At 41.3% G+C, this 18,505-nt stretch overlaps 2 protein-coding genes across 6 annotated transcripts in view; one reads left to right on the top strand and one right to left on the bottom strand.

The window, feature by feature from the left end:
- The first annotated feature begins 5,525 nt into the window (after nucleotides 1-5,525).
- oxnad1 (oxidoreductase NAD-binding domain containing 1) lies at nucleotides 5,526-15,727 on the top strand. Of its 5 annotated transcripts, none has more exons than XM_050034569.1 (8): nucleotides 5,526-5,680; nucleotides 6,195-6,307; nucleotides 7,775-7,841; nucleotides 8,053-8,156; nucleotides 11,089-11,230; nucleotides 12,756-13,001; nucleotides 13,193-13,301; nucleotides 13,553-15,727. In XM_050034569.1, exons 2-8 carry the CDS (start codon nucleotides 6,201-6,203, stop codon nucleotides 13,708-13,710), a joined length of 933 nt encoding a protein of 310 aa, XP_049890526.1. In that variant the 5' UTR covers nucleotides 5,526-5,680; nucleotides 6,195-6,200; the 3' UTR covers nucleotides 13,711-15,727. The 5 variants fall into 5 exon arrangements, with proteins under 5 accessions (XP_049890526.1, XP_049890525.1, XP_049890524.1 ...); XM_050034568.1 differs by having other exon boundaries at nucleotides 6,190-6,307; XM_050034567.1 differs by lacking the exon at nucleotides 5,526-5,680 and adding an exon at nucleotides 5,698-5,999.
- rftn1a (raftlin, lipid raft linker 1a) overlaps nucleotides 15,019-18,505 on the bottom strand; it is a 30,234-nt gene continuing 26,747 nt past the window's right edge. The window contains exon 10 of the mRNA XM_050034566.1: nucleotides 15,019-18,390. Coding sequence (XP_049890523.1) covers nucleotides 17,977-18,390 — 414 coding nt within the window. The 3' untranslated portion in view covers nucleotides 15,019-17,976. The remainder of the gene's footprint in view (nucleotides 18,391-18,505) is intronic.

Raw genomic sequence — 18,505 nt, 5'->3', positions numbered from 1 at the left:
GCATTTGGGTGGAGCAGGTCGAGTTTTGTTCCTGTGAAAATGAGTTTCGATTTGATTGCATTGTGTGCTTGATTTGAGGATTGCATTGTTTGGCCGGTTTTTCCTCTGTGCTTTTTACTTTTGTGTTATTAAACAGTGAGTAAAGCATCTGAAACTCGCATGAACTTCGCCGCAGATGCTAAAGGTGAAACCTTCAGGAATGCAGAAAGGAATGTAACACTTTATAGCCATTTTCTTTGTATTTTTTGGGTGTCTCTCTTAAGTACTTATGGCTTATATAACAGACAAAAACTCAGATATAGGCTAAGGTTACAGCCATGCACTCACACAGATTTGGTTGACTTAACTGTAGTCTACTTATGAGGACCTGCTACTTATTACAAAACCCTTGACCCATGGATTGATTACTGAGTGGGACCACTGGTAACAGGCCAAGACTCTCGAAATAGGCGTTAAAAGTGGGGTTCCTAGGCCACCCTGGCATTCACACGTAAAATTTCACTCAAATGAACATGTATTGACCAGATAGAGACTCAAAATGACCATAAAGAGCTGCAAAAGAGCTGCAAAGAAAAAGTAAATAACTACAAACATGACAGGAGACAGAAAACAACCTAAAAAAGACACGTTTAGTTTAGTTTAGTTTAGTTTAGTTTAGCTTAGCTTAGCTTAGCTTGGTTTAGTTTAGTTTAGTTTAGCTTAGCTTAGCTTAGCTTAGCTTAGCTTAGCTTAGCTTAGCTTGGTTTAGTGTAGTTTAATTTAGTTTAGTTCAGTTTAGTTTAAGGGCGGCAAGGTTGTGTGGTGGTTAGCACTGTTGCCTCACAGCAAGAGGGATCCTGGTTCAATCCCAGGAAGGAGCCCTTCTATGCGGAGTCTACATGTTTTCCCCGTGTCAGCGTGGGTTCTCTCAGAGTACTCCGGCTTCCTCTCACTGTCTAAAAACAAAAAGGGGATAGGTTAATTGGTGACTCTAAATTGGACGTAGCTGTGAATGGTTGTCTGTCTCTATGTGTCAGCCCTGTGATAGTCTGGCGACCTGCCTCTTGCCCAATGTCAGCTGGGATAGGCTCCAGCCCCCCACGACCCTTAAGAGGAAAAGCGGTTACGAAAATGGATGGATGAATAGTTTAGTTTAGTTTAGTTTAGCTTAGCTTAGCTTAGCTTAGATTAGCTTAGCTTAGCTTAGCTTAGCTTAGTTTAGCTTAGCTTAGTGTAGTTTAGTCTAGAGGGGACAGGTCATATAAATAAATAGGCCACATATATAAATGCCAGAAGTAGCCAAAAGGTTTTTTTTTCTTTTCTTTTTTTAATTGTCCCTGGTCAAGGTGTTACGAGAGGTTAATGACCTGAAAGAGACCCCTGTGTGTGTGTGTGTGTGTGTGTGTGTGTGTGTGTGTGTGTGTGTGTGTGTGTGGAGAGCATTAGAGTTAATTCCCCTTTACACTGCCACTTCAAGGTGGGAATATCACGCCATTATGCTGCCTCACCGTGCTGTATACAGTGTACACTCACAGAGTGGGGGACATGGGAGGTAGTGACAGCGCCAAAATAGTGTCTGTATAAACACGACAGGCGGCAGGATGGGACCATGTGCAGAACAGGTGTGACTTTTTGATTTTGTGTTATGAGTGCGACTCACTGCGGGAAATTTAAAAAATAGCAGTTAGCGGCTAACTCGAAGAAGAACTATAGTAGCTGTAAATGTCCGAAAATTGGGAAAATAATAAAATTCTTAAGTTCCTTACCCTCTGAGTAGAGGACGAGATCAGCTGCCATGTAACAGAGATGGTAAATGATTGTTACTGCCATGTTTTGCTGTTGTTATTGTTTATAAAGTGCTGCTGTTTTTTGTGACAATAGAGGCTGATGCTGTTGTATTACATGTCACGGCCGTCATGCCTCTTTTGATTCAGCAATGCCAGGATGCAGTCTATCATCACACACTGGAACAAAATGATGCCGTCATTTGAATCTGTGTAAAAATGCAAAGGAGACATAAAGAGGGGACTTTACAGCGGCCCTATAGTGTAATCTCTGGTTAAAAGGGGCTTTAAGAGTCAATGAAAAGGCAAAGACATCTAGGTCACAGGTTACAGCACCACAAAAAGAAGCATAATGACTACAGAAAAACACAAAACAACAACAACAAAGGAAGAAACAAAACCACCACAAAGTCTGTGTGTCTTGGTCCTGTATAAGAGAGGTGCTGGGGCCTTTTGTATGTCTGTGCGCAGGGGCCCATTGTCTCCAAATCCACCCATGTCCTGACCGTAACCCACACCATATGACTAATAGGAAACTACCTTACTCTATTGTACCTTCAAACCAAAAGTCCCAAAGCTAAACTGGCCTGTTCAGACTTTACCTTGGAGACTTGCCATTATTGCACTACTATTTTTCTAGTGCTAACATTTCCTTGTAACCTGCATCAAATACTGGGGCCTTGCCATTTTTGTGGACTTGTTTAATCCTCTTCATCACCCAAATTCTACCAACAATCCCATTAAATAGTTTTAATATTAGATAAAACATTGTTTTCACTAGATAGGATGAAAACTTGTGTTCTAATACATAATTGAAACTATAAAATTTAACTGTAAGCTACAGAAAGTAAAACAAAGTCAGATTGGGTTTGAAGAATGACGTTATACCAGCACTTTAAGAGCATCTTAAAAAGTAAGCCTAGAGCTTGAGACTCAATCTGACACTCTAATGCAGTGTTGCATCTTTTACGCAGTATTTACTTGCTTGAGCTACAGTCACAGCAAGTCTAAGTTTAAACTTTGGTCTACGCTTTATCTCCAAAACAAGAAATAGTGAATCAGTAGTAAAGCAATGACAAATAAAAAAGTGTGTCAGTGTAGCAGTGAAAATATCTATGCCTTTTTTAAAAAAAAAAATCTGACCAAAGTAACGCCCTGGGAAAAGTTCTGGGGTCAAGCAGCTTCTTACAAATCAGCACACTTTCTGTTATTTGACCACCAGATGGAGACAAATCTCATTTATCTGTTTTCATACTTCAGGGTACAATATTGTTTCATCACAGGCTTGGAGATGACCAGTCAAATGAAAAGCTTACATTGGTTGCCAGTGCTGACAAAACCACTTTTTACATATATTTCCATTTTAATATTTCTATTTGAAAAAAATGTATTGGGATCAGCTGGAAAGTGTTACAAGCCATTTCAGTGGAGCACAGACCCAGACTGATAAGAGAGCTCCCACCTTTTATTAGTGTGTTTAAACAGACACAGTTAAGGTATTAAGGTATTTTATCTGATAAGAGATTAAATAGAGATCAAATTTGCACCTCTGCCTGCCAGTGGTGGTAATGAGGTTGATGAGAGCATTGAGAGTGAACTGAAACAGTAAAGTCGCTGCTGTAAAACCAAAACCATTCGCTGAGAGCAACTGTGAACTACTTTAATCATTAGATCCTTTGTTAATATCAAAATGTTGATTGATACAATTTTAAAGTTTCACAAATATATTAAGTTATTAGTTTCTGAACCTGTACTTCCTAGATTTGAAACAATATCCTCCTGGGATCAGATCAGTAGGACCCGATAAGTGTAAAAAACTAAACATTGTCAACAATTACTAAGTCCCAATGTCCTCACATGAGATGATAATAAAGTCCCAATGTCTTCAAACGAGTAGTTCCTAATTAACAGTTTGTTACTGTTGCTAAAATTGTCTGAATTGTTGCCGTATCGAACTACAGACATTATTAATCATAAGTTAACAAGTTTCAACCATAAAATGTGATCAGGTTTTGGACCTTGTCCACTTTTGTGTCAGGATCGGCTGCAGACTGACTTGGCAGAGATGGCTGCCATCTTGTTTTTACATGGATTAGTGTATTGTGCTCTTACTACCACTATGGCACAAAAAAGGTGTCCACGAATGAGGGCAACAGGCCTAAGTTAAGTAAAATGATGTATAAGGTCAGGTAAGCCCAAAATGTGATGTCCTCATATGAGGACTCAGGGTCTGAGGAGGATATGCTGTGAAAAGTGGTACTATCTTTTTTTAATTACCTACTAAATAAATCAGTGCAAGAATGATTGTGCTCCCCACATTAAGTATAAACTAGGCTTGTACCAACTATACGTGTTTATAAAAAGAATGACTGTCATCTATAATTTGTTTCCTGATGAACTGACACAATTTCAAGCAGCTGTTTCTGCCACCTACTGGTGTAAACATACTTCTGCGACATCCCCAAGTTTCACTGTGCTTGTGTAGAATGTGTGCGTCATTCGTCCATTTATCTGCACAAATAAGTTCAGTACTTCAATCACTTCGTTGGCTCCCAGTGCAGCAAAACATCAACTTAAAATTCTATCTCATGACACACATATTTATTAAATGCAACAAACGGGGAAAAGAAATTAAGAATAGAAAAAAAAGTCAACAAAATGTGTAGAAAGCCCTTTATGCTCGGAGTTAATGACATTGTGTTTGCGTCTATGACTTCATCCACCTGGCCAGTTCAGAGAGTCAGAAGAAAAGCTCCTATTTTGTAAAGTTCTGTTTCTCTAGATGATATTTTAACATGATAACCCTTCACAAGTGGCAGCTTAAGTATCAACCTTCAATGAGATAAACAGTTGACACCTTTTTAAAGTGTTACAACTAACCCCAATAACAACTAAACTATTTTTTTTATCTTTATCTATCTCACTCATTTTTTCAGCATGCTATGAGAGTTGGTGAAAGAAAAACTGATAGGAGTGTGCTTGAGGCAGGGAAAGACAGTAAGGTCTGTCCCCAAAGATTACTCTATCTGCCATGTGACACTGAGAAGATACTACAAGAATAAATAAATAAATAAATACAACACATCAGAGAAAGAGGATCACACCAGCTGCCCTGACACACAGAAGTCAAAAAGTCTTCAGTGAGCAACAAGACAATGTCTCAACTGGTTGATTGACTTATATTTTTCCACGTGAGGTACTAAGCATCTGACAGATACGGGTTAGTGAGTTAGACTTCAGTAGGTATTGGTTATTAGTGTATGTATCAGTTTTTTTGTGTGTATTTTCTGTTATTGTGTAATTCTAAATTCCTCTCTCTTATTGTTACAACCTACTGCTGTAGTGGGGCAGGTTGTAGTAATGACACTCCTTGCATTCAACATCAGTTAATGAATTCTATGATATAGTTGGAGAGGTTGAAAAGGTTGCTATTTGTAGTGGAGACTTAAGGGTATACTGGGCAAAAATTTGAAAGCTCTAACACAAAAATTCAGTTACAGGTGCTGAGACAAAAAGTGTTCCAACCACCCCGTCTGTCCTATTTAAGTCCAACTGAAATCATATTTAATCATCCCTGTTTGTAGCCATGAATATTTTTTTTGTGTATAGTTAATTCAACATCTGAAAGATTATTTTTGTGCATGGATTTTTAGGCACACATATCTTGAACAATATGGTAGCAAAGTGATGGGTCTGGTCCATGCTGCAAGGCGCCGACCGCCCAGAAGAGGGCGCTGCTGAGACACATTGACTGCCTGGTTCTGATGTAGCAGAAGAAGACGCCGGCTGCAGTACATCTCAAAGAAGAAGAAGACATCTGTAGTGTCATGTAATCATGACATAACCAAGGTTATCCTGAAGATACTGAAGAGGAATATGAATATCACTTGACATAAACAAAGTTTCATCTTATCTCGGTAAGAAAAGCAGCTCAGCAGCTCGGTGTTTACCACTGTATTACGTGTCTGTGTCAAATAACAACCAACCGGCATTGCCTAGCTAAGCATCTTTAGCTAGCGAGCTAACCATCAGCATGACGAAAGAGGTCACGCCAAACTCCGGTTAAAATACTCACAATAATATCTAGCCTTTTTAGGAACAGTCTGCCTCTTGTTCCTGTTATATTCGACCTTCAGAAGACACCATGGTGTGTGACAGCGAGCATTGTCGGTTATGCTGAGGACCTGGGGCACGTTATGTGATGTAACGTCAGTTGGGTGGAATTTACCTGACGTGGTATGTTACAGTTACTAGATTATTCTGTGTCTTTAGAGTGTGGTGTCGTCCCAACCACAGGGGTGACGTTTTACATTTATCAGTTAAACACTAGAAGAAGAAGGTGAATGTATGAAGTGTCAATGCTAACATATGTGATGCTAAGTGACAGCTGGTGCCAGATGTTTTATTTGCTTTTCTCTGTTGTCAGCTCAGGTCGCCATGAGCGTCCCCTGTATCTTTTCCTCCGCTGGCCGAAGCTTCAGCCTGCCGTGTCCCGCCGCGGGTCTCCTCTGCTGCCGGCTGCTGGGCCCCAGCTCCGCCATAAGGTTAGTGTCATCACTTTACTGTTCAAACCTGTGACCCATGAGATTATGATCTGGAGCTGCTGGCCAAAATCGTGACCCTATAATATTCAGATATTAGATACAAATTAAGACTCCTCATCTGACAATATTTGGTCAACACTTTTTCATAAGAAATAATATTCTGGTGTCACAAAATGAGACAATTTCCAGCAGTCCAGCTTAATGAAATATGTGTGAAATTCAGGTAAAGTGTAACTTTTTTCCTACCTGGATTCTATCATCCCATGTTTTTGTGTCTAAGTGACAAATGCGAACGACATTTTTTATAATTAGTCAAGTATTGAGATAAAGTGTAACCAGATAAGGCAATTGTTTGTCCATCACAAGTTGATAATTTTGCCACAGGCAGGCTCAGACTGTTATACGTTTTTCGAGTGTCTCTCTACCTTTTGCTTGATCCGGTCTGTTTGTTATTGTGTCAACGAATTGCCTGAGGAGAAATTTCGCTCTGAAATCTCTCTAGACTATACTCCAGCTCAAATACTGTAGGTAAGGGCAGCCATTAAATTTAAAATAAAAGGGAAAGAGACATTTCAGACACTTATAACAATCTGAAATGATAAAAAATTTGTCAAGTTTTGGAGAGAGACTGAGTAAGTAGAGATGTAAAAAAGAAGTAACCACTGTAACATCTTCCCTGACTCCATGCATGCAGAAAAAAAAACAAAGACAGACACTACTTGTCTAATGGCCATTGGAAAAAACAGTCTACCGGCAATTTTAAATGCATTTTTCTGCCTTTAAAAAGCCTGCAGACGCGCTAATTTTGGTGGAAAAAGGGCAACAGACACAAAAACATGGGGAAAATGGTCCAGGTTGAAAAATACTAAGGGAAACCTTTAAGTATGATTTTAAAAAAATCCATTTGCAGAAGCAGAGTTCCACAAAATCTCCTCTCAGTTCATAGAATGTGATGGGTCACCACATTCTGTGACCTATCATAATAAAGAAAATGACAAAGTATGGTAAAACATTTATGTAATGACAATACAACTTACAACCTATTTAGATCACAGAGTGGAAAGGGTCACAGATTTTGGCACAACACTGGCTCTGTTTATTGTAATGTGCTGTCCTGGCTGCTCAGTTCTGATGATCTGTGAAGACCAACAGCAAGGGAACCAAAATTTGACATTTCTCAGGGAAATATTTGTGTGTGTGCTTTAACATAAAGGGTCACTTACACTTAACACCATGTAGCCACAGATGGTTTTGCCAACATCTCAAACCTTAGCCACATAAAACCAAAACTATCTGCATGGACACAGATAGGTGTGGGTTGTAATATAGGTGAACTGGCCCTTTAAGTTTATTGATGCTTGCTTCAGGGCAAAGTCCACTTTACATGGCTGTTGTGTAGCTTTTCATTTGCAGCGTTAGGAAATATTTGACAAGGCAAATGACAGAAACGGCTTCTTTTTTTCCTAGAAGAAACATGTCCTCCAAAAGGCAAATGGACCATTTAGAGAGAACGGCGAACAACTACAGACAAAATGTAAGTTGAAACAGTTGAATGCATTAATCTTGACTCAGTCGACTGTTTCCATTACCTGTGCCACTTTTTGACAGTCATTGAACAGCCAATCCTAAGATTTTTAACCCACTCCTTAACTCTGTTCTGTTCCTGTGTGTGTGTGTGTGTGTGTGTGTGTGTGTGTGTGTGTGTGTGTACACATTTATTGTGTACTTGCCTGGCTGTATCACAGGCTCTGTATCCAGCTCAAGTATGTGGCATCATAAACGAGTCAGAGACTGTGAAACGTTTAAGATTAGCTGTCCATCCCGACTTCAGCTTCAAAGCAGGACAGTGGTGAGTAGATACTCGTGTTAACTTTTCATAACTCATTAAACATTTTTTATCAGGTTAAGGAACATTGTCACATTGTGTTGTGACACAAAAGAGGTGATGTTTTAGCTAAACTGCATTGTTGAGAGGCTCAGCTGTTGAATCAACAGGCTTTGGCTTTGACAGCTAATGCCACATGTTCTTAGGTCGTCTTTAAATTTTAGCTCAGGTCGTGATGATTAAAGAGACTCAGAGATGTGAGAAAGCTCCTATGGCTTAGATGCGTTTTTACGTCCCTGTGCTGCTTGGTGATGCTAATCTTGGGTGCCCACCTTAAAAATGTGCTGATTGTGCAGATCTTCTGTGATGCCGGGGTAAAAAATTGTGTAAAGCATCCATGTTTTAAAATATGTAGCCTCTTTGCGGCAACATCCATATTTGAAGCATTGCCTACTGTCATGGCTACACTTGAGTCTGGACAGACATGGATGTAAGCTGTAACTACAACTTGACTAGTTCATGGAGGCATAACTCCGTGATGGTCTGTGCTTGAGAATACTGTTTTAGGATCCATGGGTGGTTTTAAATGAGGAGCAGCCTGCCACCCTGTGCAATTTAGATGATTGATATGTCTCCTGACAGATGTGGTAGCAGTAGAGCTTCCGTTATTGGTCACGCCAGAAGGTACCTCTCATAGTGGGATACTTGATTCAGTTCTAGAAAGCCAGGGTTACCCCGGTAACCCAACATTTTTTGGGGGAGAACCCCCCAGTCGTTCCCATTGGCCTCCTTAATCTCAAAGCAGAAGTTACCATAGTAACACTTTAATCACGAAACAGAAACAAGCACATCCTGCCAAATATGTCCTGGTTACTGCCGGAGAGTGAAACATCCCTCTGGTGTCCGTTCACAGTGCCTGCAGTGTTCACAGTCACCACAGGGTGGTGGCATTGTGTGTGATTTGTCCAACAGTTGGGCTGGTGGTTTTCTTTTCTCACAAAACTTTTCCCGTTAACATTAGTCTACAGTCCTACATCACAGTCAGCATGTAAGCCTTTCTCAAATAAGGTTGAGCTCAAGTTTGCTCATAGCTTTGTGAGGGTAAGCTGCTGTTTGCACTGGATTGCATGAACACTTGTAACTCAATCTTGAAAGGTTCTTGAGACACAGTGGCTTCTTTTTGACTGGTGCATCACATTTGGAAACAGTTTAGTTTTCAAGCTAACTTCAGATGACTCTTATAATCCTGATAGCATGTTAAGTACTTATTCTAGGAAGACAGACTTTTTCTTTTCTGCGTCTGTCGGTCAGTGTTGCCAATGTTAATTAGTACCCTGCACATGCAGTATATGCACACGAGCCCATACTGTAGGTGGGCGGTGGTGAGATATAAAACCGGCAGCCAGTTGCCCCGCAGCAACTGATAATGAATGTAAATAGATGGAAATCCTTGAGTTTCAGTGTTTCTGAGAAAAAGGACTGTGAAGTTGTTCGTCTCCAGGTGGGAGAGGAGGAGGAGGAGAAGAAGGAGGTGGGCGGAACATATGTGTGCGTCTTCACAGCCGATCCATATTTATGATGCCTCTGAGGGTTTTGGAGTCAGTGTCTCTCTCTAGTGTAACAGTGGGTCATTGTGTTGGTTGGAACATTAGCCCAACTGTGAAGCATTGCTGTTTTCCTCCGGGGGTGCTCTGCTGTGCTTGTTGATGGACAGGTGCGACCACGTTGGGTGTTGGACTGGGACGCTGTACTATGTATAAACTATCAGGCAACTTTCCATCTGGTTTGGTTTTGCTCTGCTTGGTTCTGGAACAGGCTATTGTTTATATCGATATATAGGGTCAAGTTAACGCATACCAGTGTGCATCTCTCCTCTCTCACACTCTGCACCCAACTCACTCACTCACAAGCTCTCCAGCAGCACTAAGAGAAACACAGAGCTGCTCCACTGTTTAATCTGTCTGTTAATTAGTCTACAGTGCGACATCGGTCTTTATATTGCACGTGCGACGCTAAATCAGTATGTGAGATGAATGAAATTACCACAGTGGCACATCTGTAATCCAGTGCTGCATGTGTCAGAGACAGAGCTGCTTGATTGTGTCAAGTGAGCGTTTGTTTGCTAGTTTGTGTGTGAGGTGGATCACAGCACATCACTGTTCTTCGTGGTAGTTGTAGTCTAATGTGTGACACGGAGATAGTGCTTGGATGCAGGCAACAGATGTGTTTAAAAAATGCAGCAACAACACAGACATTTCATTTACAAGATGTGTATAACGCTGACAAAGTATCTCTCGCTCCTTCCCTCCCTCGGCCCCTCTGTTGATGCTATGTGCATAGATTAGATTAATAGGCTAAACAAATAAAGATATTTTAATCATTTGAAGGTTATTAACGGGTTTTAACAACAGAGTCAAGCTGTTTCGGTGTCCGTGTTGAACAGCGGTTCCAGAGACAGTCCTTCAGCTCTGTGCCTGTTGTGTAACGGCACCAACAGAACGTTTTCTTTACAATGGGGCGACAGATAAGCAAGGACGTCAGCTAAGTGGGTGGTCCAGGACACGTTAGTTTACACACTGCTGAAATAATGTGGCCACATGCGGCCCAGGCCCCTTTTGAATGTGGTCTTAACAATCTATCTCAAGACACATTGAGGACGCATTTGGTGCATTCACAGCTGTACTTAAAGTTGTCCACTTGTCATCTGATCACCTAGGATGCATGTTAATACCAGGTGTAAACAGGGCCTAATACATTTAAGTCACTATAATGATATTGAAACAACACATCCACGGTTAGATTTAGGATTGTCATGGTAAAGTTAAGTTAAACCATCGATACTTCAATACAAACTATCAATACAGTCTTATCAGTTGCCATCCCCGACACTTAAACAATAAATTACTTGACAAATTTATTAATTTATTCATTGTGTTTTGTGGCATTGTGTGTGCAGGGTGGATTTTTTCATCCCCGGTGTGGAGAAGGTGGGAGGTTTCTCCATGTGCTCCAGTCCAGGTTTGCTGCAGAGGGAAGGCGTCGTTGAACTGGCCGTCAAATACACCAAACACCCCCCAGCACACTGGGTCCACACCATGGTGAGTGCGGCAGAGAAGTGTGATCAAGCATGACATATTATGACATTTCTGAAAATTACAGTGAGTGGTAATTTTCCCAGGAAATGACTGAAAGTTACCTGGAAAGATTGCTGCCTGTGAGTTAGAATATTCTAGAAAAGTAAATGTTGGTCATCCCCACGGCTGTGAAATGGTTTGGAAGATTACATTGCGAGTGTATGCATGAGGGAGACGGTGAAAAGAAAAGAGATGCAGAAAGAGAACGAGTGGAGCGATCAGGGTGTTGAGAAATGGTTAGGGTGTTATAGAGTTAGAAAATGGAGACTGCCGCCACATCACGCCACGGGTTCTTCTAAAAAGTGAAGCTTGAAAAGGAAAATGGTCAGATATTTTCAGATTTATTTATTTATTTCCAGCCCTGCAGAAGCATTGGGCGCTTACCGGTACTATAAAGTTAAATTAAAAACCTGTGATACACTCCCAATTGAACGTTAAGTTCATTTAACCACTCAAGTCATTATCTGTTTCATAATTTTCTGTTAGGTGCTGTTAGCCACACCAGCCCTGATGTTTTTCAATCATGTGTAACTGCTGTCAAGGGTTCGTTAAAGTGAGTCGGCAAATTTGAAAATTGCCTGTGTGGTAGTTGTGACGCAGAATTGTGATAGTGAGGCTGAAAACTCAAGAGAAGTTGTTGTGTAAGTGTGTGGAGCAGGCCAACGGGGTAAATAAAGGTTGTGTGAACTGTGAATACATAAATAAAGGTAGTAAAAATATAAAAAGATTTGTGAAGTTGGTTAAGTCTCTGCTCGCTTCATCATGTTTATTTATTCGATGATATAATGGAAAAAATGTGACATTCTTGGTGCACAGCGTTGTATTTCATGCTCCAAAAGTAGCTTTTTTCTAATCCAGTGTGTGCCAGCAGAATATGAACAATGCTTCCTCCCTGCTTACCTTCCCCTTCCATTTCTGTACTGCGTGTTTGTTTGCAGTGTCTGTGTTTGATGATGGGTCCTAATAAATAGCTTTGAGCTACAACGCTTTGTGTAAATAAGTATCAGAAAGCAGTGGGATGTGTTTGAGCATTCTGAGACTTACAGCTCTCTGCTCTGGGATCGTTTGATGATCCATTTGTTTGATATTGCGTTCCGACTCCACTCTGTGAGGCAGGAATAGTGTAGGGACCACAACAGCAGATTAAGAATGTGAGCGTTATTGTGTGTGTGCGTGTGTGTGTGCAAAAGCAGATGAAGGCGTATTTACTGCTCCTTTTGACTTCAAAAGACCTTCTCTGCACAACTTGTGAAATCACTTTCACCCATAGCATAGCTGAGGTTTGCTGTGTGTATGCATGCTGATCTAAAAGTGTCTGCTTCCCGAGGCTCGTCTTCGATGTAGTTAAAGTGATGCTGTATTTTTCATGGTATTTATTTCAAAAGGTGTTTCAGCAGCTGAGCAAATAGAAATGTTGGTAGCCCAAGTGTCTGAGTTACCCAGCTCAATGCAGTCTGTTGCTAATTCCTTATTACCTCCCTCCCCTCAGTGTACAGTAGGCTCCCAGGTGGCCATGCGTGTCGGCGGGGACTTCTTCTTCGACCCATCGCCTTCTGACCCTTCCGTGGATTTGCTGCTGGTAGCTGGTGGCGTCGGGATCAACCCCCTGTTCTCGATCCTGTTGCACACGACAGATCTGCTGCAGCTCAACCACGCCTCTGGTGGGCGGGACTACAACATAGGCTCTGCCCACCTCTGCTACAGCGCCAAGAACACTCAGGAACTGCTCTTCAAGGTGTGTTCTTGTATTGTTTTTGACTTTTGGAATATATTTATGCATGAATTTTTTTAAACTTTACTGATTTTTAACCTTGAACAGCTCTGCTGGCTGCACACTCAGCCATATCCATGTGCATGTCTGGGAAATATGGGCAGGCGTGACGCAGTGTGTAACGAGAAACTCTGCCTACCTTCTGTGTTCCCTAGAGCTCCATCATCGAGGCGTGTCGGGAGTTCCCTGACAAGTTTTCCTGTGACCTCCACGTCACGCAACAGAGCACAGACGTCGACTCACACCTCCAGCCATTTATCAACCGTAAGTAATGTCCATACACACACACACACACACACACACACACACACACACACCTACACGCATATTCTTTTCTTTGTTTAGCAGGGATGATGTAGCGGCTGTCACATTCTACCAGAGTCTGTCTTTGTTGATTTATCTCTGTCGTCATATAGAACAGGTTCTATCAAAGCCCCACATGGGAGACAAGAAAGGAATAGGTGCCACACCACTGAGTCTTGGTTAATTGATTGACTCCCCTTGTGTCTTCCCAGGTGGGAGAATCACAGAAGAGGAATTGCAGGCTCACGTGGATCCACAGAGGACTTTGTGTTTCCTGTGTGGGCCCCCACCCATGATCGAAGCTTTTTCAAAAACCCTTGTGGACTTAGGCCTCCCGAAAGACAGGATCCTTTTCGAGAAGTGGTGGTAGAACCTCTTACCAGTTCCCAGAAACAGCATTGTCCTCCTGGATTGTGGTCCTCTTTGGCTCTTTAAGTGGGGGGATGTGTGGGGGTGTGGTGAGAATGGAAAGCAACTAAAATATTCCAGTGATAAGGATATTAATATGAGTGCTTGAGGACATCCACCTCCGATCCCCGCTACTGCAACCTGTGCCTGATCTGCGAAAGGCCGCTGGGACCACAAGCAACTGACTCACAAAGACAGCAGAGATGGTTTTATTTCTTATAATCTTAAAAAGGAGGACTGAGCAGACTGTAAAATCTCAACTTTACCCAGATATTTTTCAGCTCACTGCCTTTAATGAATATTGCAACAAATCTGCAACTCTGTCTGATACACACATCATAACGCAGCTGTCACATCTTCACATCTGATCTCATTTACATTCGCTTTTATTTGCTTGACAGAGGTTGTGCTTGAACAAATTAGTAGGTGATGTGCAGCCAATTTTTCACCTAAATATGAAGGTGCTATGAAGGTTGCCTATGCAAGCATGTCTTGAAGCAGTAATTTGACATTTCGGAAATGCTTCCTTGCCACGAGGTCACCTATTCGCTAAATATGAAGCTACAGCCAGCAGCTAGATAGCTCAGCCTGGAAACAGCGCAGAGCTTGGCTTTGTAAAGACGACAAAATCCGCGCGGTGTCGCATTTGTTTCATCCTGACAAAATAAACTTTCATTTTAACATATAAACAGTTAGATTTTCCCTCACCAATCACTAGAGACCAATGTATCTGCCTGAATATAACGCCATTTTAAGTCCACACTGATGTGTAGCTATGCCAACATTCTGGTTTTGCTGGGTTTTTAAGACTAGAGCAGAGCAAAGTAAAAACAAAATACGAAGTTGGGCAACACTGAAAAGACAAGCTGATTTTGAACAGGCTCAGCAGCAGTGTCCGTCTTTTTTATAGTGCAACTAGCTGCTGGCTTTAGCTTAAAGGTATGCTATGAAGTACGGTCTGTTGCTGTCGGTAAACACCCTCGCCCGTGAATTGGAAAGTACAAGGCCAACCCCAGATTCGCTCTCGTTCGCCATTTCGCTTGCTATGTTTGCGTTTTTTTCAATGCCTGCTGCATACAGTCTGCCATCTGCTCCGACCTCACCTGACACGCCCACAAGCATCTCCATCACAAACAAAGAGAAAATACCGGCAGAGGGCGGAGTCTCTGCAGATAAATACACAGCCACACACTTCTGGTGGGTCATAAAGGATGTTTGAGGTATGACTTCATTATGAGTCTATATATTGTTTTTTTCCAGAAGTTTCTGCATATCTTTAATATTCAGTGGAAGGAAGTGGTGTTGATCATCTTATGGAATGCTCAGCAAGAAAGTGACACAATTCCCTGAAGGTCTATTGCTTTCAAGTCCCAAGGATATGGCAATCTGTACTGTTATTTTACACTGCACAAACTTGTGTTAAATACCTCTGCTAATTTTACTATGTGATCTAAGAAGTGTTATGCCATGTGTATATATATATACCTCAGGTAGTTATTTGCAGAACTGCAGATTTTAGAGTTGTTTGACTGAGATACATTGGAGTGATTGTTTTTCCACATTTTACTCACATCGAAACTTCACACCGAGTGTATTTATAGATGGAAAAAAGCTAACACTCTCCCACATACTGGCCAGTGTCCCTGCCTGTTATACTCACACAGTTACATGCCTACACAGTGCCGATCTCACATACACTTTTACTCAATCACACACATTCACATGCCCATAAACGATTCCCATCCCGGGGTGGAGCGAGTATCCCACGGTGCACTGTAATGGAACCTCCGGGTGGTCTCTGATTGGCTTGGATCACTGAACATCCCACGGAGATGGTTGGGAGCTTCTTGTCGTCGACTCCCAGCGGGGGTTACGCTGTTGAGACTCATTTTCGAGTTGTTCTTGCGTGTGTTTTTTTTCCTCATATGAGGAAATGAGTTTATGCTGGTAAAATGAGGAAATAAAGCAAATTGAGTCGATCTGTTTTTAGACACTTTATTGACTTCTGCTTTTATATAAAGACTCACATGTCACACTACTTAGACAAGACACAGGTGGTCCGGGAAATAATAAATAGTTAATTTATAATTTAGACATTTTTTCAAAGAAGAAACCTTTTGAAGGTCAGTTCTCCCAAATTACAAAAAGCATTTCACCTTGCCTCTCGTATCTAATCAAGCAGACATTTGAATTTGAGATATCCGTCTGACATTTTTGCAATCACCTCATTACAATGGAGGCAACTTGTGATCGTCCCAGCAATGAAAATATGCATTTAAAAAAGTTAAATCGCAACATCCCTGTTTCTCAACAAGGAACTGATTTCTACTGAAGAAATGGTTCCCAAGAAACTGTCATGCTTTATTTTATGTACATAATGAGCACCACAAACAAAATCCTGTCTTTCAATCAATCATTTATTTGTCCTGCGGAAACTTACAACGTACGACATGCATTTGGTTGTGTGTGAGTGTGTGTATCTATCTGTTCACAGCATATCCGTCAAACTATTGGACCAATCAGCCTAATATCTTGTGTGCACATTTATGACTGTATGGTCAATGACATCTCGTGGTTGCTGTGATTTACAACTGTTAAAAAAATCTGTTTAATACTGTCTTTGACTGCTGACTCACTCTTCATTTGCACAGCTCAAAACTGATATCCATACAAAAGTTTGGGCTCATTTTGAACTGGAGCATCTGCAGATTAATTTCACTAATTGTTATTTTTACAATACATTTCCACTGGGGGCAGCTGCACCAAGATTTTATTTCGACCTCCGCACTGTGCCACACCACATCAGGAGCATTTCGGATGCAGAGCGTTTTGTCTGCCTGGTTTTTGATTTTGTTGATTTGGTCATTTTTCCTTGACATTTGTGCTTCTACCTTAAATACGTGGGCTATGTAGTCAAATGTGTATTTATTTTTTTGTCTATTTTAATTGTGCGTATTGTCATTATTTACTACTTTGTTGTGCTATCGCCTACAGACAAAATTAATACTGTTCAAACTTCAAAGTCCAGTAACAAATGACATGGATCAAAGGTGTCTGGCTGTGTTTAAGTTATTAAAAAAAGTATTTATATTTCTCATGCAGAGCCTGTTAGCAGGAAAACTCCATCTGCTCTGTGCAACACGCTGCAGCTCCATCAAAAATAGAAACGCACAGCAGCGCGTCCGCTGAAATTAAAATAACCGCAGAGGATTTCAAGAATTAATACAAGAATTGGCTGCAAACAGCTTGAGCAGCATCCTTTTCTAACTGTCCTTTTCCCTTATATCTCAATGCATTGTACTGAGGTGAAGAAATCAGAGAGATGGATATCTCAAAACCTGGCTAAAGAAAACCAAAACCATCTAAATTCAACCAGTGGCAGAATAGTTTTTTTGTTTGTAATTTACATGAACTGACCCTTTAATGTTTGGCCCCAATAAAATGAACTATCTAATATCTCAGTGCGATGTAGAGCCTGGCCGATACCAACGGAGAATTTCGGATCGGATATTAATTTTTCTACCAAACATTTTTGATAAGAATCTTTTAAATTTACTGCACTGGATGTAATATTTTAGAATTTTAAAAAATCCCTTGTGAAGAAACTACAGTATGTAACAAGAATATTTCTCTCTAAAAGTCTTTGGCTTTCCTGTAACGCAATTTTTTAGTTAATCATTCAAGCCAAAACCATAAATAATATGTGCGATAAGCTAAAAGTGGCTGATGCAGATGTATCGGTCAGGCTCTAATGCAGCTCACTACTTACTGTGTCACTTATTCTCCCTATTGTTTCTATCTTAAATTATATACTTTACATATAAAAATACAGGTAGCCCAGAGAAATCAGTACTCCCTTTTAAACAATTACAAGAAAGTAGTAAAATACAACAATGAAAATAACACTCACTGTAAGGCTCGGACTGGAGGCTTGCTCTAGGTTGTACTCTATTAGCCTTGTACAGTTTCATTTCATATAAGGATACATCAAATAGCAACACTGACCCAAAGCAGAGAACTGCACAACACTTTCCCATATATGGGAGCTACAACCTCAAAGACTGGCGACAGTGTTAATGCTCTCAGCAGACTGAAGCGAAGGTTTCAGTCCATGATGACAACAGTATGACTGACTACACTTGGGTTGCCAGAGGAACTAAAACTCCAGATCAACAAAACGTAATTCAAAAGGCCTCAGCTCCCCCTCGCCTGCTTTGTGCCCAATGTGTCAACAGACGCCGGAAAACAGCTGCTGTTTGATCCGCTCCTCTGTCTTCATCTTCTCCTTGACCCCTCCGTCATCTCTCTGACACACATCTGTCCATCGCACCGACTCCTCCTGCTCGGACAGAGGGATCTTGTCAACGTCGGTTTCCTCTTCCTGTTCCCCCACAGACGCCCTGCTCCCTGATAAGAAGTAGAAGCCCCTTTGATGCCGTGCATCCTCTTCCCTCTCCTCTTCACCTTCGCTCCTTCCGCTGTCCCTGCTCTTCCTCCCCTCTGCCTCCTCTTCCTCCTCTTTTGTGTCTTCTCTCAACCTGTCCATCTCCGTCTCCATCAGAGGGGACCTGTTCTCTCGCTCCTCTTCTGTCTCCTCAGTAGATTTTTTCTTCGCCTTGCTGCGACCCCTGAGGTTCAGCATCTGAAACCAAACAGATGCGTTTGAGACAGTTTTGCGCTTTGTGCCGTGTCTTTTTCTTTCCATCTCTCCAGACACCTGCCAAACCGCAACAAAGCCTCTTTCATTGATGCCTCTT

Source organism: Epinephelus moara, chromosome 22 (genome assembly GCF_006386435.1).
Source record: "Epinephelus moara isolate mb chromosome 22, YSFRI_EMoa_1.0, whole genome shotgun sequence".
In the NCBI taxonomy this organism is placed as follows: domain Eukaryota; kingdom Metazoa; phylum Chordata; class Actinopteri; order Perciformes; family Serranidae; genus Epinephelus; species Epinephelus moara.
Note: the sequence above shows the minus strand (reverse complement) of the source record. Positions and strands in the feature narration are given on the sequence as shown.

Excerpts from the sequence above, each read along its gene's own strand:
- oxnad1 (XM_050034567.1), top strand. The coding sequence starts at position 5,937 with ATGCTGAGGACCTGGGGCACGTTATGTGATGTAACGTCAGTTGGGTGG. Across the intron at positions 8,157-11,088 it reads AGCTTCAAAGCAGGACAGTG|GGTGGATTTTTTCATCCCCG; the intron begins GTGAGTAGATAC and ends TTGTGTGTGCAG. Across the intron at positions 13,002-13,192 it reads CTCAGGAACTGCTCTTCAAG|AGCTCCATCATCGAGGCGTG; the intron begins GTGTGTTCTTGT and ends TGTGTTCCCTAG.